This window comes from Sparassis crispa (assembly GCF_003851025.1).
Source record: "Sparassis crispa DNA, contig_000001F, whole genome shotgun sequence".
NCBI classification, from domain to species: domain Eukaryota; kingdom Fungi; phylum Basidiomycota; class Agaricomycetes; order Polyporales; family Sparassidaceae; genus Sparassis; species Sparassis crispa.
In genome coordinates, this window is record NW_020939748.1 from 1894578 (window position 1) to 1918552 (window position 23975).

A 23975-nucleotide genomic window follows, 5' to 3' on the forward strand; every position below is an offset into this window, starting at 1 on the left:
ACACCACAAAGTTAGGATGTTGACTGCCGACAGTAGTGCCAATGCGTGCTGCGCCGTGGGTGTGGGTTGCCACATGGCTAAACAGGCAGGACCGATGTGATCATTGCAGCTCGACCCAATACCCCGCCATACCCCATTCTCGAATGGCAGAACAGGAGACATATCTCGCCGTTCTCAAGGCCTCTTATGACTATGATCCACAGCCAGATGCAGAAGAAGAGCTAACCGTCAAGGAGAACCAGCTCCTCCTTCTCCTCGAGCGCACAGACGACGAGTAAGTCATTCAATGTCCATCTGTTCTTAACGTCCTCGCTGCATCGCGATACATAGCTGGTGGAAAGTCAAGATCAAGCCGGAATCCCAGGAGGAGGATGGACCTTCTGGTCTTGTTCCGGCAGCGTATGTTGAGCCAGTGAGTTCCCCAAGCCTCTATCTTACTGCTCCCATTATCATATTACCCACAGGCAGAGCATATCTCAGTTGTGAAGGCACTGTACGACTACGAGGCGACACAATCAACTGAACTCAATGTGAAGGAAGATGAGATCCTTCTTGTATTCGACAAAGACGACGACTGGTTGCTGGTGCAGAGTCAGGCGAACGAGGGCAAGGTCGGGTACGTTCCTGGGAACTACGTCGAGGAGGTGTGTACTCGGCATTTTGACATCTTAAATTTCATCCACAACCGTTCACTCAGACTACGGGCGAGGAGCAACCTACAACGGCAGTAATTCCCTCAATACCTCACATCGTCGTCCCTCCGTCTGTGTGTACACCAGTATGAATTTCCCGTGATGCTGTCTCATACAGTGCCTCTCTTCCAGCCACCGCGTCCCGTCAGCGTCTACATCGATCCTGCTGATCGCGTAGCGGCTGCGCCAAAGGCACAAGCTGACGATATCCAGACCTGGTCAGTCTCTGAGGTCGATAAGAAGGGCAAGAAGAAGAAGGGGACTCTCGGCGTCGGAAACGGTGCAGTGTTCTTTGCTAGCGAGTCGGACAAGGTGCGCGTCCCGAAACATTCACTGCTTTTCCCATTCACCAACCCAGCCGATAGACACCAGTGCAGAAATGGCAGACCTCGGCAATACAGTCAGTCAAGCTCGAGAAGTCGAAGCATGTGCACATCGAGATCGGCGGGGATGAGTCCGTCAACCTGCACTTCCACGCCGGCTCGAAGGACGTCGGGGAAGCCATCATCGCCAAGCTCGAGTCCTCGCGATTACTCTCTGCACCTCCGCGGCCCAGCGTGTCGGCGGAAGAGGAGCCAGAGCCAGAGCGTCTACGCAGCGCCGCGCAGAAGGCCGTCCATTTCGATGCTGCGGCTCCGGAGATCATCCCTCCGCGCGAGCCTTCCGAGGACGGGGAGGAAGAGGACGCCCTGCACGAAAATGCCGCTGAGTTGAGTGCAGAGAACAGCGACATGGCGGTGGCACTATACGACTTCACTGCGGATGGCGTGGACGAGCTGTCCGTACAGGAAGGGGAGAGCCTCATAGTCATCGAGAGGGACAGCGACGAGTGGTGGAAGTGCCGTAATGCTTCCGGCGCAGAAGGCGTTGTGCCTGCCAGTTATGTCGAAGTACGCACAAACCATATAGCTCATCTTGTTGCTGTTCTCACTCGTGTGTGGTTTACCAGACGGTAGCGGGTTCGCGTGCGGTAGCACTGGCCCGTGCAGAACCCGAAGAAGACGCTGTAGCCATCGCAAGAGCCGCCAGGGAAGAGGAGGAACGCGCTGAGGCCCGACGTCGTAATGAGGACGCCCGTGAGAAGGCCGAACGAGAGCGGGCAGAGAGGGAGAGCAGGAAGCTGGAGGCAGAGCGACGCGCCAAGGCTGCCGCAGCAGCAGCAGAAGCCGACAGGAAACGGAGAGAACGGGAGCGGGAGACACAGAAGGAGAAGGAGGGGGAGAGGGAGCGCGCTGCCGCGGAAGAGGAGGCTCGGCAGAGGAAGCAGAGGGAGTCAACCTCGGGCATTCCTCCGTCTCCTCGCAAGAAGTCCAATGGAGATTCGAGTTCCGGGCGCACATCATCAGATAGACGTAAGTTCCTTCACGCACCAGATCGTATGACCCAGAACTGATGTATTGTATGCAGGTGGCCCCCCTCCTGAGAACACTCGCGTATGGCACGACAGGACTGGCCAGTTCCGCGTCGAAGCGGCGTTCCTTGGTTTCGCGAACGGCAAGCTGAGATTGCACAAGGTCAATGGTGTTGTCATCGAGGTGCCGTCGGAGAAGATGTCCTCCGAAGACTTGCGCTATATCGAGAAGCTCAATAGCAAGAAGTCTTCCCCTCCGCGCAGGTCTGCGGATGACGACGACGAACCATTGGAGCAACGTAGGAGGTCCTTGGTGCCAGATGCGGCGCGCTCAAGCACCTTCAAGACCGCAACGTCTGCTCCTAAGAAAGGGCCTACAGTCGATTGGTTCGAGTTCTTCCTCAACGCGGGTTGCGATGTCGATGACTGCACTCGATACGCGACTTCGTTTGAGCGGGACAAGATCGACGAGGCAATCCTACCCGACATCACCGAGTCGACCATGCGGTCTCTTGGGCTGCGCGAAGGCGACATCATCCGTGTCAAGAAGGCCATTGAACAGATGCAGCCGAAGAATAGCAGCTCCAACGACGCTCTTCAGGAACAATTGCGCCGCGATGAGGAGCTCGCTAGACAGCTACAGGTTGAAGATAACGGCTCCTCTAACGGTCGGTCGAGAAGCCAGCCTCCAAATCTCTTCGCGGCACCGAACGGAGCACTGAAGACGAGTTCAATGCGGCGGGGACGCCCACAGCCCAGCAAGAGTCTGCCACCTTCAAGCGTTGACTTGAAATCGATCACAACGGCGTCTGGTCAGATTCTGCGCAGTGACTCCCCGATAGTTACCACTCCAGAAACAACTACGACTTCTGCTTTACTTCCTGTGCAGCCTCCTCCACGGTCGAGCTCAGCCATGCCTTCTGTCAGCGGATTCGACGACGATGCCTGGACGAACAGGCCTAGCTCTACGAAGCCCTTGGCTCCTACTCCACCTGTTGTTGCTCCCCGGGCACCATCTGCTCCTCCGGCATCAGCACCGGCACTTCCAACATCTGTTACTCCTGCTTTCCGTATGCAGGTGGCCCCCACACCACCTGTACAGCCTGCGGTGCTTCCAGTGTCGGCTCCTGCTACCTCGGCGCAGCCACAACTGACAGGATCGTTGGCAAAGACAACTGAGAACGACGTCTTCGACCAATTAGCTCGCCTGAGCCAGATACGGAATCAGACCCCAGCTATCGCGTCGTCTGTCTCGGGTCCGGCTCTCACATCGACTGCGTCTCTGGCTCCTCCTATAAGTTATCAGTCTGGCCTCGGGATGGGTTCCTCTCCCATCCCCACTGGCCAGCATCTCCAGGCGCAACGGACGGGGTTGTTGTCACTGCCTCAGCCACCACCTGCCAACGCGCCACGCGGACCATTTGCTCCTGTGCCCGCTAATCAGAGCTTGTTGCAGCCCCTGATCCCTACCACTACTGGGTTCAACAGTTTCGTGCCTACTCGGCCACAGAGCGCACAGTCGCCATTCCAGACATCTCCACAACCCATGTCTTTTCTTTCTGCACAACCAACAGGATTCGCCAACGCGGGGCAGCCATTGATGTCACAGATAACTGGGTTCCCAAATCCGAGTCCCATGTCCCAACCAACTGCGATGCCGAGCGGAAACTTTGGCTCAATGGCAGGAGGCTTCTCGCAGAACCCATCGTTCCAGACCAACAGTGGCTTCGGTCAGATGCAGAGCAGTACGTAGTGTGCCTTGACTGATTGCCATCTTTCTTACCTTCCCTTAGACCCTACAGGCTTCAACCCTGGTTTTGGCCAGTTGCCGTTCAGTAATGGCGTTAGCTCTCCTCCACCAGCCCCTCCAGCATCATCTGTGGCGAGCACGTCTCCTGCGAACGTCTTCGCACAAATGAAGAGCGGGACTTTTGCCACTAATGAAACCTCTGTTCCACAAAGCGCAGGTACGTGGGGGCAACTTTGTCCCTTCAGTTACCGTCAACTGAATTCACTGTCAGATAAATATGACGCTTTACGTCCGAATCGTGAGTGACTATCATCACTTCATCTACAAGCACAGAAGTTCTTACCTATTATTTCAATAGCGCTCCTTACCGCTCAGCCCACAGGATGGGGTTATTCCGGGATGAACGGATACCAGAATGCATACGGCTACCAGGGTTGATGCAATTGAATGTATACTATCTGTGATCTTCGACATTCAACACTCATTTTATGATCTCACTGCTAGGATTGACCCGCTAATATATACCTTTAAAAGACCAAAAGCGACAATTATACAAAATGCAACAATAATTAGATGATACAGAACTGATTATGGTCTTTCTATGATGCCTTGTACATACCCGACCCGCAGGAAGTACTCTCGGAGGCTTTGTCGAATCTCGAGTGACACATCTCGAGACAGAAGTTCGGACGCTAAAGGATATATCGCAGGCATGTACCTCGCGAACTGCAAGACCCGATCAGAAAGATGATTCTTGAGAAGACTTGACGCCACTTACTGCCTTGTCGTCGAAACGCACAAAGCCTTGGAGAATCTCAGCAACAACAGGAGTCCAAGCTGTGATATTTTTGATCTGGGTGTCGACGCGCAATTTGCAGAAGTCTTGCAGAACGCCCAACCCCAGTCTGCGAAACAGTCATTAACATGTAACAACGACATGATCAGAGACCTACGGCAGAAGCCGTTCAGCAACTTGTGGCCGAGCTGCTTGATGTTCGGGTCGAGGGTCGTAGTACATGCGCAGAAGTATATGTACCAGGGTGGAAGCACTACTCGATTCTTGTTTCAAAAGATTTGGTAGATGCTTCATGAACCCTAGGCAAAATGTGAGTCTGCCCATCACTCGAAGACAAAGTAATTCACAAAACACCTACCAACTTTCCACAGGCCCGTGCGAAGTTCCTTGTCCTCGTTGAACATTCGTGCAAACTGGTAGCTGTGATCAAGCACACCCATCAAGCGCAGTAGATGCTCTGGAGGTATAGTGTTATAGACATCGTCATTGCGAAGGAGATCGTTGGTAGTTTCAATCAGCAGTAGTTGCAGCACACATTTCACGATGATCTGTCTGAAGATACGACGGCGTTCATTAAGGGACACCTTCGCGTCGGCCTTGTGCTGGTCTCCATTTGGCGAGAGTGGCGCAGGCACCATAGCCTGGCCATTAGATTCTGCGATAAGTGAGGATGGTTTTATGTATAAGGATCATTGAAAGCTTCGTACCTGTAGTATCCTGGAGATCTGGAGCACTGCTGTCGATCTCAACACGTAGACTCTCATCAAAGAGTTGATGAGGGGTTGTTGTCCGGAACAGTTTCACGAAGGTCGTAGCAACTCGCTCCCATCTCGCAGGGCTCAACTTCTTCACATTATTCTCCAGTAGCTGTTGCAAGCACGACGTGCCGATGCGAGCAAGAGTATCGTTCTCTGCAAGGAACGTAAGCTATACACTCATGCCAGTGACGAGTTTCTCACCTTGACAAATACAGACGCAAAGCAGATCCAACAGCCCGTCCAAGAACCGTTCTAGGGTTTCGAAATAGAATGTATACAAGTCGATTAAGTTCCGCAGAGCTTGTATCATAGTAGTTGAAAGCCAGACGCTCATGTCTTCTTGCGTGCTGAAGCGCGACAAGTCTTGGCTAGATTTCAGGACGACAAAAATGGGGAACAGCAGCTCCTGGCAGACAGTATCCCAGAAGTCTACAGGGAAGGTAGAGCCGTATGTCTTGAGTGTGGTGAAAAGTGAATCCAGAGCCCTGAGATACAACGACATTAGCACTATCAAAATGAAGGTAAAGTAGGCGTAATTCACAGGCGTCGAACTTCAAGGTCCTCCCCGTTCATGATCACGTCATAGAAACCGAAGAGAACGGGGAACCAGAACTTGATCATGGGATCATCAGTACCACGACTCTTTTGAACCGCGCTGGCAGCGAAACCACAATCAGGGCATGCGAGCATGACTGGGATGGTGCCACGAAGCATAGCAATGGCCAACAGACTGATTTTCTGATACTTGTTCACTTTGCAGAAGTCCGTAATGCAAACAGTCAGGTCAGCGAAAGATCCATGCCGTACAATTGCGCTGAAGTGCTCCTTATTCAGTCGAGTGACAATCTCGAATGCGGAGCTCACGATGCGCTCTAGAGACATGCTAAGTTTTCACATACGCGAAATGAATGGGCAAGCCAGACTCTTACCTGTCGAGGCTTTTGTTGCAGCTGAAAATACACCGAACATAGTTCGCCATCCTGAGCGCATGTTGTCGACACGTGCTTGTATCATTTGCTGCAGGCATTGTAGAACCTTTCGACCAGTCAAAATGAAGCATTGCAATTCGGAAATATATTATACGCACCATATCTCGCACGTCGGGATTTGAGTTGTGGAGCATGGTGTACTCAAATGGCCGCAGGAAATCCTTCTGGAACTTGAAATGAGGTAACTCTTCCTTCTCCAAGAAACGCATCGCAAGTTGTCGGAGTGCATCCAGAGCGAAAAAGACGACGTGAGGGTTTTTATGACAGCACACCTAATAGACAGTGTAAGGCCTCCGTGACTCCATCCCATGTTGTGATACCTTACCTGATTGAAATGCTCTCCAAGGATGTCCCACATGTTTGACCATTCCAGACGAATTCGATTCATGTTATAGTAAGAGATCTCCACCAACTTCTGGAGACTGAAAAGACGAGGATGTTGGGAAAGTCCGGATGATTGGATCTCTTCCCAGGAGACATCACAAAGAGCTCGAACAAAGTCGACGATAGCAGTCTGTAAAATTGAGATTACAGGCACACTCTGGTAGAGGAAACACTTACTCCAGACAGATAGTGGCTGAGAGAGAAAACCATGTCTGCTGCGACTGTGATGTGCGTGGAACGACTTTCATTGACCAACTCTTCCGTGGGCGGTTTGCGGACACGGCTACATGGTGATGCAGATATGTCAGAGGATGCAGTAAAATCATACCACGATCAAACCCACCCTTTTCGGCCTGCATCTGGCAGTTCCACACCGCTACTGATTAGCTGCATATGTTCAAGTTGACTTACACACGTCAAGACTTCCCGCCATGAACCCTTCAGGTGATTGCCTTCGGTAACAGCAACATCTAGAAGTGCTTTAATGGCCTCCATGTTCTTTGTCTTCATTTCGCCCAAATTGTTCAGAAAAGTGAACTTGGCGAGAGTAGTGACGAAAGCGTTCCGTTCTAATTCCAGATCGAAGAAGCAGACTATTCGGATTGAGCTTTTGAATCCATCCAGGCAGAGCTCGACAATCTCGAGATCATCGGTGTCTTGCAGTGGCCCCGATATACCTGCCAAGAAAGGGATCCAAGCAACTTCGAACATCGGTCGTACGTGAACGAAGTGTGATGCACTGAAGAACAGTTCACTGGACTTTGAACCTTTGCGCTGGGAACGCATCAACGTCCTGAACAATGCCTGAAGATTTTATGAGTGTGCGCCCTGCATTGTTTGACATTTGAGTGTGCTGACTTGGACTGACCTCCGTCTTATTCGTCATGTTGTTTGATTGCATCATGTACGCCTCTTTCTGCAGGTCTCTACCGACATTGGCAAGCGCATTCGCCAAACCTGGAGCAGGAGTAGTCAGATTTGGAATGACGTCGACTTCGTCTTTCATGCGGATTTCGTTTGAAACGATGTCCTCGAATATAGACGTTAGAATGTCCTCCGGGAGATCAGCGCCATCATTGATCCCGCGGTTGTTTTTGATGAAGTCAGCTCTGGTCATGCGAATCTTCACTTGCGGATTGTGCGCATCGGTGTTCAACATGATGGTTGAATACGCAAGCACATACGCGGTATCTAAACGGGCCATGAGTATCAATTATGTAACTGTTCGGGTCTCCCGTACCAGCGTTAGCAAATGGCGTCTGAGGGTTGCCTGCGATGTATCGCTCCGCGAACTTGAGCATATACCGATCGATCTTCTGTGACTCTCCGGGTAGACGGAAGGCTTGTAGGAACGTCCTCAACGAGTCGACGAAGGGAAGTTCTCCGAAGTCCATCAGGTCAACAAACGCGTGCATGATGGCAATATGTTCTTCGTCGCTGAAATGCAGGTATGAGAAAAATAACAAGTGGAACAGTGAGTAAATTGGCATACCCTTCTCCTAAGTATTCGCCGATCATTGCTTTACTGAGTCCATCAGTCTCCAGGAGAAACCTGGCAATATCCGTTGGTGAGTTGCTCGGAATGAACCCTGTCTCGATGAAGAATTGCACGCCCTTGAAGCGCTTGATGAATACAACGCTGGCAGTCGAAAGAAGAGGTTACACACCCGCCTTGGTTTAAAGTTAAACTTCTTAATGCCCTCTAGCAGAGTGGTCTTCTTCTGTTTGGCACTCTCGAACTTGCTCGGGTCATCTGCAACGTCAGCCGTTGGAGTTGGTGATGGAGATAGCTGTTGTCTGGTGGTATCTGCACTCAGAGGGCCCGAAAGTTTCTCCGTCGACGATTCGGCATTGATGCTGTCACGGTTGAAGTCTTCACTCATCTGAGAGCGAGCGGGGTCTGCTGCGCTGTCTGGACCCGATGTACCGGCGGTTCCCCAAGTCACGAGTGACTTCAAGACAGACACAAGACATTCCAGTCCTTGTCTTTTTAGCTGCTTCTCAGATAAACCTACAGGGGAATTATCTAGAGATCCCACACCCGAGAGGGCGTTGGTGCTGAGCGAAGGGGGAACTGCAAGATTGTGTGTCTTGGATGTAGGCGGAAGAGACGGACTGGTGGGTTCATTGCCCTTCTGAGGAGCGTGAGTGATAGGAGCAGTCGCGAGCTTGGAGATGATATTCATCAAGCTTCCAGTCAGGACACGTTAGTATGTCTATATGAATTAACGGCGTGAGACGCACTGCTCGTAGATATTGTCCACTGCCTCGCTGTCACAATCGTAGTTGAGGTAAATCTCAACTAGAGCCTGAGGATCCAAGGACAGTCGTTGCAACATATCCAGGATCACCGCTTTCTGCTTCAGAGTTGAGGTCTTCATCTCCAATATAGGGATGAAGATTTCGTGAAGTAGCACCTCGATCTCTTTCTAGACACCAATCACGCAACAATATAGGTCAGTATTGCGTAAGAATAGAGCCAGTGGGATGGAAATGACCTTCAGCTTAGTGCGTAATCCCGAGATGACTCTCCAGAAAATTTCAACACTAATTTCGAAAACTTGAGGTACAGGACTGACAGCATTGCGACTCAAACAGAGACACAAGTACTGATTGATAGCCTGTACGAATGATGTTGCTTCGTGAGACGAACTTGAATAAATTATAGCAGATGGCGAGACGAAGATAGGCATATGGGTATTCAGAATGGTCAGGACGAGATGTAAGGACAGTAATTTGGATCTCATTGCGTGTGATTTCAGGTCTCGCTCGCTAAATCCCATCATTAGGGTTTAATAATGGGCATAAAATGGACAAACGCCGACCTCTCGGTGTTCAAAGACTTCATGGTCAACTTGCAAAGGGCTCTGAAGACTAGAAAGGCATCCTTGATGAAGAGATCGTTCGTCGACAGTTGTCGACCCGGATACTCATGGTCGTCCTCCTGGAGCCCATCGCTCGCGGCCGTCTCCGATGGTTCTCTATGTATTACGATAAGAAGTCAATCAAAATGCTTAGATGTGATGATACTCACGGAAGGTTGTGCGAGTCGATAGAAGGATCACCGTTTGCTCGAGCTTCGGCGTGCTCGTCCAATGAGTTGTTCAATGTGCTAGATACATCACCCGGATAAGATTCACCAGTCCCTGGTATGTCCTCGATTACCAATATAGAAGTAGTGTGGTCGGTCTCTGCTAAGGATGAGGGTCGCAGTCGTGAGGGTGGGCTCGATGGAGGTAAGGAAACAGATTTCCGTGACGGCGTCGAAGATAGCCGTCTGGTAAATTCGGTTTTGGAAGCAAGTGTCAGACTTGAGTTGCTTCTAGACAACGGAGGCGTCCCCAGGTCGCATCGGGCAAAGACATGGTTCACCATCTGAGTGAGCCCGCCTTGTGCGACCGTCTGGTTGACTGGATCGGCGCTGAGTAGGAAAACGTTGTACACGGTCCGTACAGCCTTCAGCAGAGATGACTGGTGCACAAGGATTGTAGACGACAAGACAATCGCAAGAAGCGCCTTGACGATTTGCAGAGAGACCGTTTCTGGCGTAGATTCAGAATGACAAGCAGTAATTGTGTGGACGACGAGGTCGACGAGTGAAGGTTCCGGTAGCTGCGCATGCGAACCATTTGATTTGGAATTGCGAGGGACGGGGCCGGGAGATGCGGGAGGCGAAGTAATAGTGTGAGATTCCCGCGAAGGCTCCACGAAGAACGAGTACGATATTAGCTTGGAGATGCAGTCCAAGCTAGCGATTAACAGTTTCTCGTTACGCGTCTCGCACGCTAAACGCAGCGGTTCGAATATCTCGCGAGGCCGATCCCCGCCACGACCAGCTTTGACCATCTCCAACGCATGCTGCACACTCTCTCTGAGAGGTGCAGACCGCTTCGCCTCTCGAGAAGAAGCGATGGTCTCCAATGCAGATGAGATGAGAACCACAGAGACTGTATGACCTTTGGATATGGTGAGTGAGCGCCTATGAGAGGCAGAAGACGACGGTCGTGAAGGTATTGAAGGCCTTGCAGAAACAGAATCGCGTCCATTAATGTGCTTGTCCCCTGTCTCGCGATGCGGACGCCGGGCATCTCCATTACTAGAAGATGGCGGTAGACTGTCTCGGCGAGGGGGTAATACATCGGGACGTGCAACGACAATGGGTTTCGCAGGCGGAGTGGGTGGAGCTGACTCTACATCCTCTCTGGCCTGTATGGCTATCTGTTCGGGTTCCACTGTCTCGTCCGTAGAAACATGGGACGGGGATGGGCTGGGTTCGGGATGTGACGTAGAACCGCTTTGAACAGACGGCGTCGGATCGTTCACTGGTGTCTCGCCAGCATCGAGCCCTGCATCGTCTTCCCCTCTGGGCAAATCCCGGGATGCTGCTAGTTCGCCCTCTCTTGACCTAGCATAGTTCTCGTTCACAGGATCTCGCAGCACGGATAGAGCATTTGAAGGATCATGATCAGGAGGAGGTGAGAGAGGAAGAGGGATAGACATGGCCTGATCGAGGACAGTAGCGTCCATTGTCGACATGGACCACCGAGCTGCAGGAGATGCTTGGTCACCGTCCAACGCAATGAGTGTGCTGTTGCAGTTCCAGTATAGCAGTGATCAATTCGTGCACGAGACGCGCCGCGGCACGCGCTTCCGATAAATTCAGGTCCAAATTTCTGCCGTTCCTCCGTTCTTCCGAGCTCAATATACAGATACCCTGTCAAGTACGAATCTGCGCATCCAACCAGCTGTACGGTTACAGGCCTGAACTGGTCATCGCCATGGCTTCGAGCTCGGCCATACCAAGTGATGCCTCTGCTGCTATTCTCAAGCCGTCAGAGCCGATGCCAGAGTATGCTGTCTCTGTGGAAGGACCTAATTTCGATGAACCCATGTCATTGCACCAGTTACTGGGGAGCTACAAACGTATAGGATTCCAGGCGAACAGTTTGGCCAAAGCTATAGAGATCGTCGATAAGATGGTGAGCGTGTCTCATTCACCCCTTCGTGTAGGCCATGCTGACCGTCTTGCAGCGAACATGGCGTCTCTCCGACGAACTCCTCACGGAAGACGAGACCGAGAAGTACAGGTCTAAAGAGGTCAGATCTCAGACCCGCTGCGATATTTTTTTGGGCTACACATCGAACTTGATCTCGTCTGGGTTGCGCGAAGTGATTCTGCACCTCGTGAAGCATCGGCACGTCAGGGCCATGGTTACTACAGCAGGCGGAATCGAGGAAGACATTATCAAGTGCCTTGGCAAGACCTATCTAGCTGATTTCAATCTAGACGGTGCCGATTTGAGGAAGAAGGGGATGAATCGCATAGGAAACCTGATTGTGCCGAACGACAATTATTGCAAGTTCGAGGATTGGCTTATGCCAATTCTCGATACGATGCTCAAGGAACAGAAGGAGAGCGGCCAGGTATGGACTCCTAGCACGTTCATCAGGAGGTTAGGGAAAGAAATCAACAACGAGGAATCTGTGTATTATTGGGCCTATAAAGTGAATATTACGATTGTTCATCTCACCTTTTGGTGATAACCATGCTAAGCCCTCGAGTGCAGAATGACATTCCAGTGTTCTGTCCTGCTCTCACGGACGGTTCTCTAGGAGACATGCTTTACTTCCATTCCTTCCGTTCCCCCGGTCTCGTCGTCGATATCGTGCGTGACATCCGCGCTCTTAACGAGCTAACGCGTCAGGCCAAGAAAGCGGGCATGATAATTCTTGGAGGTGGCGTCTGTAAGCATCAGATAGCCAATGCGATGCTTATTGTGGGTCGGATGTAGCAATCTCTGCGATGTTGCGTACTGAGTTAATCATGACAGCGTAACGGTGCCGATTATTCAGTATACATAGTATGTGTCTATTGGCAATTCTCTGTCTCTCAGTCTCATTCCGTGCTCTATGTCAGAACACTGGGCAGGAGTTTGATGGATCGGATTCCGGAGCTCGACCAGATGAGGCCGTGTCGTGGGGTAAAATTAGGGCTGGCTCTGAGTCGGTCAAAGTACGTTTTACACTATGCGATGGAATATGTGCATTAATCAGTGCGTGTTTTATAGGTCTTCGCAGACGCTACCTTGGTGTTCCCCTTGTTAGTAGCGGCGACCTTTGGGAGAGATAAAGGTACCCAAGGGTAGTACGATCTCCCTATTTGGCTACTAAAGTCGTGATGCAAAATAGCTTATGTAGAGACCTACACCGCCAAACAAACTTGAGCTGTACCTAAGATCCCATGCCTAAGATCCGCTAAGTGCCTGTGGACTATTACCGCATCGGTCGCAGAGCTCGTGGGAAGAGGAGATCGTCATATTCCCCGAGTATTTCCTGAGAGAGAGAGCCCTCAGAGCTTTGCCCAGGATATTGGGGAGAGGACAAGCTGTACCTCTCAGACTGAGTTTAAGTTGAGATTGCATCACACTCTTGAACGAGCTCCAGAGAATGCGAGTATCTGATCTGGTTGATTCATCTTCAAGCTCGTGGCTACCGCAGGGGATAGCAGTACCAGCAACCGCATGTACAGCAAAATGCAGAAATAATTGTATATTGCAGATCGTATACACATTGTGGATCGTAAGTACATGACATGGAATATAGGAGAGGATTAGAAGCCAGATTTAAAGTGGGCTATGTGTTTGACAAGAAACCCCCGATGCGGCGGCGTACCATGACATGTCGCGACGGCGGTGCAGAGCATTGGTGAAAGATGTTCAGCGAGTACCTGACAAGGAGACATTACAGCACTTTGCATAATTGCGTGAAACTCGCGGATTTTTTCCCACTATTTGGCCCGTGCAAACAAACCCATATAGAGAAGGTGGGGAGTTTGCCAGCCACCCGCGGCATTCAGGGCTCTCCTCGGCATTTGTCGTTTGGAGTCCGCAACACTTTTCGGCCTGTCCCAGGGCCTCTGAACATATCATATGTGGCATGCTCATTTTTCTTATCAGGTTTTTGCACGACAAACGGTACTTTCGTTGCGAACTCTTGAGTGGGCAAGGGATCTCGTGACCGAGCTCGACCTGCCTCCTTCCGTTTATGGCTTTGTTTGCGCCAGCCAAATACTGAGATTTTTCCCGCGAGTTTCACGCAATTATGCAAAGCGCCGTAATACAATAGGGTGTGCAAAGTAGAGATTCTTACTCATGCTACCACACCCGCCGCACCGGTGTGTTCCTCAATGTTGACTTGGCCATAATTTGTCCGGTCATCTTCCAGAATCTGCGCAAACATTCTGTGATGCCGTGCATAAGAACTCGACGAATCATCCAACAGAACGAACACTCACTTTGAGATCTTCTTTGCATCGTCCTTGTGAAAGGTTTGAACAGTCGACAACTTGTTGTCGACGTACTCCGAGTTTGGCATCAGGTTGGTTCGTTGAATTGAATGAGAGAATATCACGGTGAGAGAACGTTAAATAAGTAAAATGACAGACAGAACAAATGATCCATACCAGGAAAGCAATGTGGCCGAGCATTACCACGGTGGGGTGGAGAACTGGGAACATCATACAACGGGTTGATGGATTGTGACATTGAAGGAGTGTGGGTGCACGGATGAGAGAGAAAATAGAGAAATCCAGAATGGAGACAGAAAAAAAAGGAGTGAGTTGGCAGGATGAAGGAGGCCCGGAAGCGCCAGAGCAGGGAAAAGAGAAGGAAGAGGACCAAGAGCTGTTGAGAGTTGGGAACAAGACTGCATGGATCTGGCAGGTGCCACTCCGTAGAATATCTCAGCGCTCTCCAGGCGAGTTCGGCCGGGTGCTATCTTATGTCGGAATACTCTTAGCGCCCATATAGTGTCACGGTTTTGTCACAATTTCATTGAATATCCTTGAGTTACAAATTTCGTTGCCTTTTAAGGCCATTATATGGTTTTGTCCCGAAAAAATGCCCAAAAATGGTTTAAATGGTACTTGATGGCAATGTGACCAAAAAGTGACAGTCACAATGCATCACATTTTCATTGAGTACCATTTAAACCATTTTTGGGCATTTTTCTTCGGGACAAAACTATATAATGGCTTTAAAAGGCAACAAAATTTGTAACTCAAAGATATTCAATGAAATTGTGACAAAATCGTGACACTATATGGGCGCTAAGAGTATTCTGACATCGCTCTTCTCTCCAGATCTGTCGGACACTCCTTGGCGAGATTCCCCCGAGTCTAGGCCTCAATCTCAGGTGTAGCTCAGGTCGGTTTGGCGGTGTATGTACAAGCAATACACGCTTAGAGGTAATGTTAACATGCACTGGAGGGAGAAGCCAGTGCGAACAGCAAATGAGCACAAAAACAAACACTCAATTTATCGTGACCGCCGCAGGGGTCGAACCTGCAATCTCCTGATTACCTGTTCGTAGTCAGACGCGATGCCATTTCGCCAGGCGGCCATGCCTATATGTCAGGATCATGCATTATATGATCCCATTGCCGTGCGAGCACGGCAGACTCGATATCGTGCATGACGCACTTGCTGTCGCAACATTCCATGCAAAAGGAAGTGATTAATATCTTGCGTACCAGCGCCCCTCTTGCAGGCTCTTCGGCATCAGTAGGCGCATCCGCACTGAAGGACATTCTGCGACAGAGAGTTGTCCAGTATTACCAGGCTCTCGACAAAGATATCGATCTTTCCGATGGACCACTTGAAGACTTGCAGCTAGAGACAGCCACAGAAGCGCTTTGCGTCATAGAACGGCTTCAAGCCATCTTACTTGCATCAAACTCACCAGAATTTGCATCTATACCGGCGAAGAGCGGTTCTAAACCCTCGGAGGGAACGCTTCACGAAGGTGTGGCAATCGGGACACGAGATTTGGCCCAGATCCGTACGCTCATCTCCATAATCTTCAAATGGGCCCTGGAACCATTACTTGGTCGTGTTATCGCTGCCACACCGACGAAACCGTCCCCGAAGCATCATGGCGGCGCACAGATTATTGACCTTACTGACGTGCCGGCAGACTATGAGACACTGTCATCCGCAGTTACTCGACTTATGCATCTCTTACTGCCTGGTGGACTGCAGGGCCCGCTTGCGGAGACAATAATATCGTTGACCCTGCTCAACAGGCACCTGACTGATATTTTGACTCCATGTATCGTTCTTGGCTGGATGCCCAAGCGTCAGGCTACGGATTCTGTTCGTCCGGTGGATGATCTCCGCCCACTAGTTATGCACCTACTGTCCATGTTAGTCTCTCTTACCAGGTCAGTATTGAATTCCATCTCCTCTGATGCGTATTGGACAGTCTCCCGGCATCTCAGACCATCGCCGCTCTCGGTGGTATACTGTCACACCCACCATCTGCTTTGTCCTACGTTCGTAAATCATGTGGCTTCTTGCTAAGCCGGCAGTTGCTTCGTCCGGAAGGAGTACCTGGTCTGCTTGCCGTTGTATTTGGCGAGGAAGATGTTTCGGGTGATGATGCGTCATTAGAGAAGCTTGAGCACGTCGGGCGCTTACTGTGTACTGTACCCACCGGCACCAAGCCAAATGTGAGTATTATCGCTACATCCTACAACCAAAATTCTGATTACCATTTGTTCTCAAAAGGAATACTACGAGAACGTTATTACTCGATTAATCACAGTATTGTCTACGAACCCCGAAACGATCCCGCCCGCCCACCGACGTGCCGCGGCTTTCTCACTTTCTCGCATGCTATTGTCTGGCGACCGTCCAACGCCTGGAGTAGCTTCAGACATTCTGCTTACGAAATTGCACCTTCCATTCCTGGTTCCTTCGCCGCGCATTCCAGCGCAGGGTGAAGACGAAGCTCCAACAGCAACTCTGAAGCAACGCGACCTATCGCCATCTATTGTTCTGTCAATTCTACAAACGCTGTTGACAAATGCCGACCCCTCACCTACATTTATCTCAAGCTTACTTACCCCGATCATCCCGACTTTATATGCGATCCTGTTTCGTCTTGACCAAACGAAAACATCAGATCCAGCGACGAAGGACTCCTTGAAGAGCCTGCTCATGACCTGGGGAAGGGTTGTCTGCGCGTCAGAAGGCTTGCATACTTTATGGTCCATTATCAACGGTGAAGGCGGTGAATGGCAAGTCGACATGACAGGAACTCTGACGAGAGTGGAAGAGTGAGGGGATCCTCCTCAGTGGCACATCTCGTACTCATACTGATCTTCCTTCACTCAGATTAACCCGAGCTCCTTCGCTATATCTTTTCACACCGGAGAGTCTCAGGCAGGCTGAAGATTCCGGGGAATTCAGCGTAGACTCGAATCCGCTGGACCTCCGGCCAGACCCCGCGCATTTCGTGAAATTTCTCAATTCTCTTGACCGATCAGAGATCTCGTCTGAGCTCTTCATGCGAATGCTTGAGGCGTACAGGGAAGTAAAATCGGAAGCAGATGCCGATCCATTACGGTCAGCTCCGTTCATTCACATGTGGTCATGTTGGCTCATCATATGCACGTAGGACTCTAATGTATCTGCAGCTCATTCTGCAGATGCAGTCACAATTGACGGCCGATGGCACGTCTTCCAACATTCTCAAAAAGCCTGCTTACATTCTTTCATTTATCAAACACGCGCTCGAGTCAGCCAACAAACTTACCATTTCCAGCGGCAAGCGTAGTAAGCCCAGCTCAGCTGGTTTGCGGATGGAAGACTTGCGCATTGTCGAGGAGGAAGACGAGGAGCTCGAAGATGAAGACAGTGATGACGAAGCACAGCGAAGGTCCGGGGATCAGGAAATGCTTGTTACTGCTGTCGATCTTCTTCTGTCTGTTCTGGAAGGTGTGTTGATCAATTGAACAGGCAAGGCCTAGGATCTATCTTACACCTTCCCATAGCCAACCCGGATTTATCGGCCAGAACGGCACCTATTCTCAACGACATATTCTCTCTTCTAGAGCCCTTGTCGAAGGATTCATCAGAGACGCTGAGACCTCTTGTCCAGGAGGCTCGGATGGTCATGACGGCGCGCTTGGCGTCTACGTCGGCATCGTTCCCGGAGATGAAGACTTCGGCCACTCACGAGGATAGCCCACAACAGATTTATCAAAAAGCGCTCAAACTTCTGCAGGATCCCCTCCTCCCTGTGCGGGCGCACGGTTTGCTTCTGCTTCGTCAGCTTGTTTCCACCCGGAGAACAAAGTCAGGCTTGGAGGAGCCGTCGATCGATCGCGCGTTAGTGCCTGCAATTCTCTCCATATTCCTACAGTCTATTCAGGATGACGACTCTTACATGTACTTGAACGCGGTGCAAGGTCTGGCCGCGATGGTCGATGGATTCGGCAAAGAAGTGCTGAAAGGTCTGGTTGACATCTATTCGCAGGGTTTGGACGGTCTGGGTGGAAGTGGTATGACGCAGCAAGACGTTGATGCGAGAACCCGCGTAGGAGAGGCGTTGGGTCAGGTCATCCGCAGATGTGGTGACGTCCTTCCCGCTTACGGTAAGTTTCGCGGTGTGCCTGGTGGTTTGATAAGTGCTCATAAATGGCAGGGGATCTGCTCGTTCCGCCCTTGTGTGCGGTCATGAGCGCATCGCACTTTCCGACAACCATGCGGACTTCTGCACTTTCTCTCTTGGCCCAATGCGCGAAAACTGACTCGTTGGTTTTGTTGCCCTACTCTGCGGACCTCTCGGCTGCCATAATTGATCTTCTGCAATTGGAGTCGGTACGTGCTCCGCCCAGAAAAGACCCCGCTTCCACGGATGGGGCATTGGCTGAAGATAAGGAAACCTGTGCTCTCGGGACGATGGATTCCCAGCCAACATCAACGAATTCGAAATTTCCGCCACTGAGACGTGCTGCGCTGCACTTCCTCTTGCTGCTCGTCCAGGCGTGTACGATGCGGCTGTATGATTCACCGGGTACGGAACACGTCGGTTTTCCGGCGAGTTTGATGAGACGGGGAAAGAGCACTTTGGGGTACATTGCAGCGACGGACGAAGATGGGGTGGTCCGTGTGATGGCTCGGGAAACGCTGGAAGGGTTAGAGCAGCTTGAAGGAGCGATGGTGGGCTTGTAATCTTCTGTGACCTTCACAGGACGCATAACTCCTTTTTTCCCGAAGAACTTGGAAAAATGCGTGGAAATCAACGAAGTTATACTACGGGAAAAACATGAGGAAAAAATGTGTAAAAGAACAAAGCATTTCCGCAGTTTTTCCACTGGAAATAAGTTGGTCCCCGACTCCAGGAACTGGAGGAGGGCTTTGGCAAGGGGAAACGGCAGACACCTCTGCGAGTGAAGTTGCCCGAAAACAACATGAGTAAATAAGTTGAGTAATAACACTTACGATTTTGAGTCTTGACTCTGTCTAGGGTTCCGGTCGCGAACGTCGCTGTTGCACTGGACCTGTCGACACTGTTCGAGCGCAGGTCTATTTATGCTTGCGAACATTATGCCCTTGCACATCATTCTGTTTTGCATGTGCGTGTATTCCTCTTCTCGTATTATTGCTAATCTAATGATCCACCACTAAACCATGTGGAATCTATGTGGACCTGCTCTCTTGAAGACTTAGTTTTCTCGTTTTTTGCGACTGTTTCTGACCAGTGTAGCTGGAAAATAGGTGCATCTATGGATGTTCACTTGTTCAAATAGATGCTTGCCACTACGACACTATACCTATTCCACTAACTTCATTTGTTAGGGCTGGTGGTTTCCCAATCAGGAAACATATATTAGTCAGCACATAGGTATGTCGGAGAACATACTGGAATCTCCTAGAATTACTGTGTAGTATAAATATATGGCCCCAACCGCATGAGCCCCTCATGCGCTTGTGACCCATGGCCTAACAGCCGAGTGAGTAGTAGTGATCAACCTTACAATATCATTACCTAGTGATGATGATGCTTTATTGGTGTAGCTATGAACGGCATTCCCTTGAAACACACACATTTCCGTAGCTACTACTTTATGTACTTCTACTTACTGCGTATTAATCACAACCCCTCATGTGAAAGTGTGACTGCACATCAGCCTCCAATGGAGTCGGGGAATGGCGCTCGCGCCGCTACGATCAAATATGGTAATTTTGTCCGGGTTTTGGCATGTCCTGTCATAGTCTAGTGCAAGGGAGACCCCAATCATAGGGCCTGCGGCTTTCGGAAGTCACCGGTGCACATGACTTGAGTAAATGCGCCCTCGAAAATACTAAAACACCATATTAACATGCATCGAGAGGGTAATAAAAGATGCAGGAGACTAGAAGAATACCAGTCCGAAAGTTCCCTAGAGGTTTTTGTGGAAGAATGTCGCTGGGAGCAAGAGTTTCAAGCAAAGGCCGAGTGAATTCGGCACTTTCCGAGCATGATGAGAGGGTTGGCTTGCAGACGAGTTCCACCTGTTTGACCTCACGAATTGGCTCCCAGTTGCATCTAGAGATCTCTAAATAATGTTTCATTCAAAAACTATGTCACCATGAGGGAAGAATATTGATACAGAGTGAATTTCTCGAGCATGGCTTGAGGTGTGCTTCCAAATTGGGCGAAGAGCCGCATGCGGCCCTATGCAGGGGGCGCGCCTTGATGCAGACCATATACTAGATATGGATCGACTGTCATCCATATCCATATATGGTCAAGCAACGGAGACTAGTCCTGTCATGTCCTGTCATGTCCAGTTGCCTGATATGGTAGGCAACTTATTTCCAAAAAACCGTGAGAATGTTTTCTTTTCTCACTTTTTTCTCGAGGTTTTTCCTTTGAAAATATATTATTGATTTCCATGCTTTTTGCCAGGTTATTTCCAATGGATAAAAGTGGTAATGCTTCCTGTGCTTGCGATATCTGTAATCGGCGGTTGATTCTCCCCTCGCGCACTGCAGTATTCGAGACTCAACATGCGCGGATATCTCGAGGATATATATATGCTAGCAAAGATACACGACATTACAGCGACCTTCCTAAGCTTCCTCTACCTCCGCAAGCGCCGCCTCGTTGAGGGCCTCGGCTTCTGCCATAACCCTCTCCTCGAGCACCGCCACACGAGCCTGTGACTCCCTACGCTCCGCCTCCAGCTCCGCGTACCGCTCCTGCAGCAGCCGTTCCCGCCTCTCAAGCTTCTCCACCTCCTCCTTCAGCGCCGATGCCCGTCCAGGCCCCGTCGCCGACTCGTTGGTCCGCAGCCGCACAAAGCTCTCGTAATCCACCTTCACTTTTTGCATCTCCGAGAACGCGTCTGTGATCCGCTTCGACAGGCCCTTCGACCGCGACTCGTATCCCCCCAGCGTCACGTTCAGCTTCTTCTCCGCCTTCGCCGCCTTGCCCGCCTCCTTCGTCATCGTTTCCCGGCACTCGTCCAGCAATACACTGAACCCCGCGATGCGTGCCACCACCGGGAGCGAGCTCGGCTCAACCCATATTCTTGAACTCGCGTCGAAGACGAGCTGCCGCCGGATGTGCGGCCACGACAGCGTGTCGTCCACCTCCTCCAAGCCCGCCAGTACCGTGACGCCCTGTTTCAGCTGCTCCTCCTTCGCGTCGGGATAGCCCAGAGATGTCGCGAACTCCGCGTAGATCGCAGACTTTGCCGCTGCGATGTCATCATCCCCAGGGATCACATAAGTCGACAGTGTGCCGCCGGGTCGTGAGGTGCCAGGAATAGGATGCGCAATTGAGTCGTGCTGCAGCAAATCTGCCAGCTCCGCGTGCACCAGCTTTTCCGCGGGAGCCAACTCGGCCCCCTCGCTTTCCGTGATTGAAAGGTCCTCCAACAGGCGAACCACATCCACCGTCGCAGGCCGGGGAAGTCCGCGTTGCACTACTTGCGTCCGCCGAGCCAATGCCTTCCGTTCTTCCTCTTCACGCAGCTGCTTGAGTCTAGCATCCCGATCGCCTGAGTCCTCTTCCGCCATGACGCCCTCTGTTTCTTCAACCTCCTCGTCCTCAGGGACAAGAAGTTCAAAGTTGTTCTCAGGCTTAGGGAGGCTCATAAAGCCTGCCTTGAGTGCACGTTTCGCGGATGTCGTACGCAGGCGCTGGTCGCGCGGCGTTTCCCCGACGGCGGAGTATCCCTCGGGGTTGATACTGAGCGTGTCTCGCATAGGCGTGCGCATCAGCGTCGACCCAGGAGTGGCTTGAATCTCTAGTGGCGTCGCTCCTGGAGCTCCATTTGCTCCAACGTGGAGGGGAGTCGCGAGAGGGTTCGGCGTGAAAGCGACCTGGTGTCGGGGAGTAGCGCCCTCGAAGCCTGTTCCGCCTGTGGGGTCAGTATGTACAGGTGTATTCTCGTCACCGAGTAATGGCGTTTGCGCAATAATCATGTTCCGCAAATTGCGAGCCTCAGACATTACGTTGTCATCTGTATGCAGGGATGTAAATAAGCAACTGAAATCCAGACTAAGAAGTACACCCACGTTGAGGAGCAGTTCGAGGTGTCCGTGCCATGCGAGCTCTCTCCAAGCCCTCGTACTCGCTCAGCAATCGTGCATTGGCGTCGCTGCCACCTACGAGCGCTTTCGCATTTTCGCCAGCCTGACCAATCTTCACGATGTCCTCCAACTCAGCCTCCCCTACCTGAGCTGTAGGGAGCACCAGCTTCCGTCGCCTCCCAATCGACTCAGCCTCCTTGAGTTTCTGGATCTGCGCATCTCTCGCAGCGATGAATTTCGTTTGATGCGGAGCGTTGCCGCCCTCCTTGCCATCCGCCGCCCTGCGTTGGCGCTTCTTCCGCTCAGATTCTTCGTCTTCTGGCTTGCGCTTGTTCTCCAGGCGACGGAGGGTCTGGCCAACGGGTGCTGTTGTCGCGCGCGCTTGTTCGTCCGAGGTGTCGTAGAAACCAGGTGCGGCCTTCTTCTCGAAGGGGATGTCTGCATTGTACTGTCGGTTGTCGAATTAACATATACAGCTCGACATGATCACGGAAATCACACTCACATCCATCCCCTTCTTCTTTGTCTTATGACGCATGCTACATGATGGTTAATTCTCACGCACTGGAACAGAGAGACAGTTATACTTACATGATACCCGCTGCTTTCAACTCTCTTTTCTTCTGCAGCACGGCCAGCCGTCTAGCTTCCTCCAGCTGGCGTTCACGAGCCTTCCGCTTCGCCTTCTTACCCTGTGTATTAGCTAAACGCGCGCGAGCCTCCGACAACATTTCCTTCTCTGCAAAGGCATCAGAATGCTATCCGACATACATGCGGACACCAACACGCACCGTCTTCGTCCATGTCTATTGGATCAGGTCGCGCAGGCTTCGTCTCCGGATCAGGGTCGATTTCTCCTGGCCGCAACCGCCGGACGTCGTCCGCGCTGGGACCCGCTTCATCACCAGGACCCGCAAGGCCAAGCTCCTCGTTCTCCTTCGCCTCCGCCTCGTCCAGCAGCTTCTGGTAGCGCTCCAGACATTGCGTAGCCGTGCGGCCGACAATGGGGGCGATGGTGCGCCACTGAGTCGGCATCAGCTTCGCCAGGTGGAGCAACTTCTCGTCTTCCGTCTACCCGTTCGCGTCGGTAAGGCATTTGTGTGGAGTGTGGGTAGAGAGAGAGCGCGCACCTTGGACCATTCTGTTTTCTTGATTGAGGGATCTAGCCACTCGTACCAACGTGCCTTGCACTGCTTGGGGGTCTTGCGGACGAGGAGGGAGGATATGCGCGCCCTGTCGTGTCAAGTGTGCAGTGAGCGTGGTGGGGGGACCCGACTCATGTTGTGGATGCTTACCATTGGTTCTTGCCATATTTTGCGATGGCTGCCTTGAGTACTTCATCTTCGGTGTTCTAGCGAAAGAACGTGAGCAAGGGGATACAAAAACGCGGACAGCTGTACGCACTTTCCATACACCTTAAACAAGCAAGTAATCAGTATAGGTCAGTGGCAAGCGCTCCACTCGAGGACCTGAAACTAAGCGTACCTCCTTTGATAATGATGCGGACCATAAAGCTAGAGGTAGTAGACAGCTGTGGATTTTTCTCCTGTAAGCAGACTACTACAATAATCCCTTACTGAGTGGGGGAGGACGGGGTTGTGGATGTACAGAGCGGCGGCCAAGACTCGGGTTGGACGCGCGACTGGGCCAGTCAGCGCAATTCAAGCGGAGATTTAACATTTTAGCCACAGATGGTAAGTGCCACTTGGCATGGTCGTCCCGTTTTTGGAAGGTGAGTTGGTTGGGCGCTGCCAACACGCTTTTCCAGAGAATACGCAGTGAATGTAAACGTCGCATTTTACACGAGAGTATCACAAATGATCCGTGACGGATTTTTCCCTTCCCAGGCCCATCAGTTCCATGCCATACAGCAATCTGCAGAGGAGT

The 23975-nt window shown here is 51.3% G+C and overlaps 6 protein-coding genes and 1 non-coding gene across 7 annotated transcripts; 3 read left to right on the forward strand and 4 right to left on the reverse strand.

The window, feature by feature from the left end:
* Positions 1-143: 143 nt before the first annotated feature.
* Positions 144-4231, forward strand: SCP_0206380 (hypothetical protein; the record flags this gene model as incomplete). Its single annotated transcript, XM_027754551.1, has 11 exons — positions 144-274; positions 331-412; positions 465-644; positions 698-766; positions 825-1004; positions 1058-1582; positions 1642-2044; positions 2100-3788; positions 3837-4010; positions 4065-4091; positions 4152-4231. The coding sequence occupies 11 exons, from the start codon at positions 144-146 to the stop codon at positions 4229-4231; spliced, it is 3540 nt and encodes a 1179-aa protein (XP_027610352.1).
* A 150-nt stretch (positions 4232-4381) lies between these two features.
* SCP_0206390 (Protein transport protein) lies at positions 4382-11256 on the reverse strand (the record flags this gene model as incomplete). Its single annotated transcript, XM_027754552.1, has 20 exons — positions 4382-4519; positions 4572-4698; positions 4747-4888; positions 4948-5244; positions 5297-5500; positions 5549-5832; positions 5889-6219; positions 6277-6382; positions 6435-6608; positions 6662-6850; positions 6898-7003; positions 7064-7524; positions 7589-7911; positions 7961-8157; positions 8213-8334; positions 8388-8910; positions 8965-9149; positions 9219-9492; positions 9546-9701; positions 9755-11256. The coding sequence occupies 20 exons, from the start codon at positions 11254-11256 to the stop codon at positions 4382-4384; spliced, it is 5841 nt and encodes a 1946-aa protein (XP_027610353.1).
* A 242-nt stretch (positions 11257-11498) lies between these two features.
* SCP_0206400 (Deoxyhypusine synthase) lies at positions 11499-12866 on the forward strand (the record flags this gene model as incomplete). The annotated part of the gene is made up of 6 exons (XM_027754553.1): positions 11499-11699; positions 11752-12225; positions 12288-12497; positions 12552-12581; positions 12638-12733; positions 12789-12866. The coding sequence occupies 6 exons, from the start codon at positions 11499-11501 to the stop codon at positions 12864-12866; spliced, it is 1089 nt and encodes a 362-aa protein (XP_027610354.1).
* Positions 12867-13869: 1003 nt separating this feature from the next.
* SCP_0206410 (hypothetical protein) lies at positions 13870-14094 on the reverse strand (the record flags this gene model as incomplete). The annotated part of the gene is made up of 2 exons (XM_027754554.1): positions 13870-13960; positions 14015-14094. The coding sequence occupies 2 exons, from the start codon at positions 14092-14094 to the stop codon at positions 13870-13872; spliced, it is 171 nt and encodes a 56-aa protein (XP_027610355.1).
* Positions 14095-15041: 947 nt separating this feature from the next.
* On the reverse strand, positions 15042-15120 carry SCP_t0206420. The gene is given in 2 exon segments: positions 15042-15077; positions 15085-15120. It is a non-coding gene; the product is annotated as a tRNA-Arg (tRNA).
* A 98-nt stretch (positions 15121-15218) lies between these two features.
* On the forward strand, positions 15219-18737 carry SCP_0206430 (hypothetical protein; the record flags this gene model as incomplete). Its single annotated transcript, XM_027754555.1, has 7 exons — positions 15219-15922; positions 15982-16228; positions 16287-16837; positions 16896-17126; positions 17179-17498; positions 17555-18157; positions 18208-18737. The coding sequence occupies 7 exons, from the start codon at positions 15219-15221 to the stop codon at positions 18735-18737; spliced, it is 3186 nt and encodes a 1061-aa protein (XP_027610356.1).
* Positions 18738-20621: 1884 nt separating this feature from the next.
* SCP_0206440 (Pre-mRNA-splicing factor CEF1) lies at positions 20622-23598 on the reverse strand (the record flags this gene model as incomplete). Its single annotated transcript, XM_027754556.1, has 9 exons — positions 20622-22018; positions 22074-22536; positions 22594-22627; positions 22680-22827; positions 22880-23159; positions 23219-23321; positions 23384-23439; positions 23493-23503; positions 23574-23598. The coding sequence occupies 9 exons, from the start codon at positions 23596-23598 to the stop codon at positions 20622-20624; spliced, it is 2517 nt and encodes an 838-aa protein (XP_027610357.1).
* Positions 23599-23975: the final 377 nt, after the last annotated feature.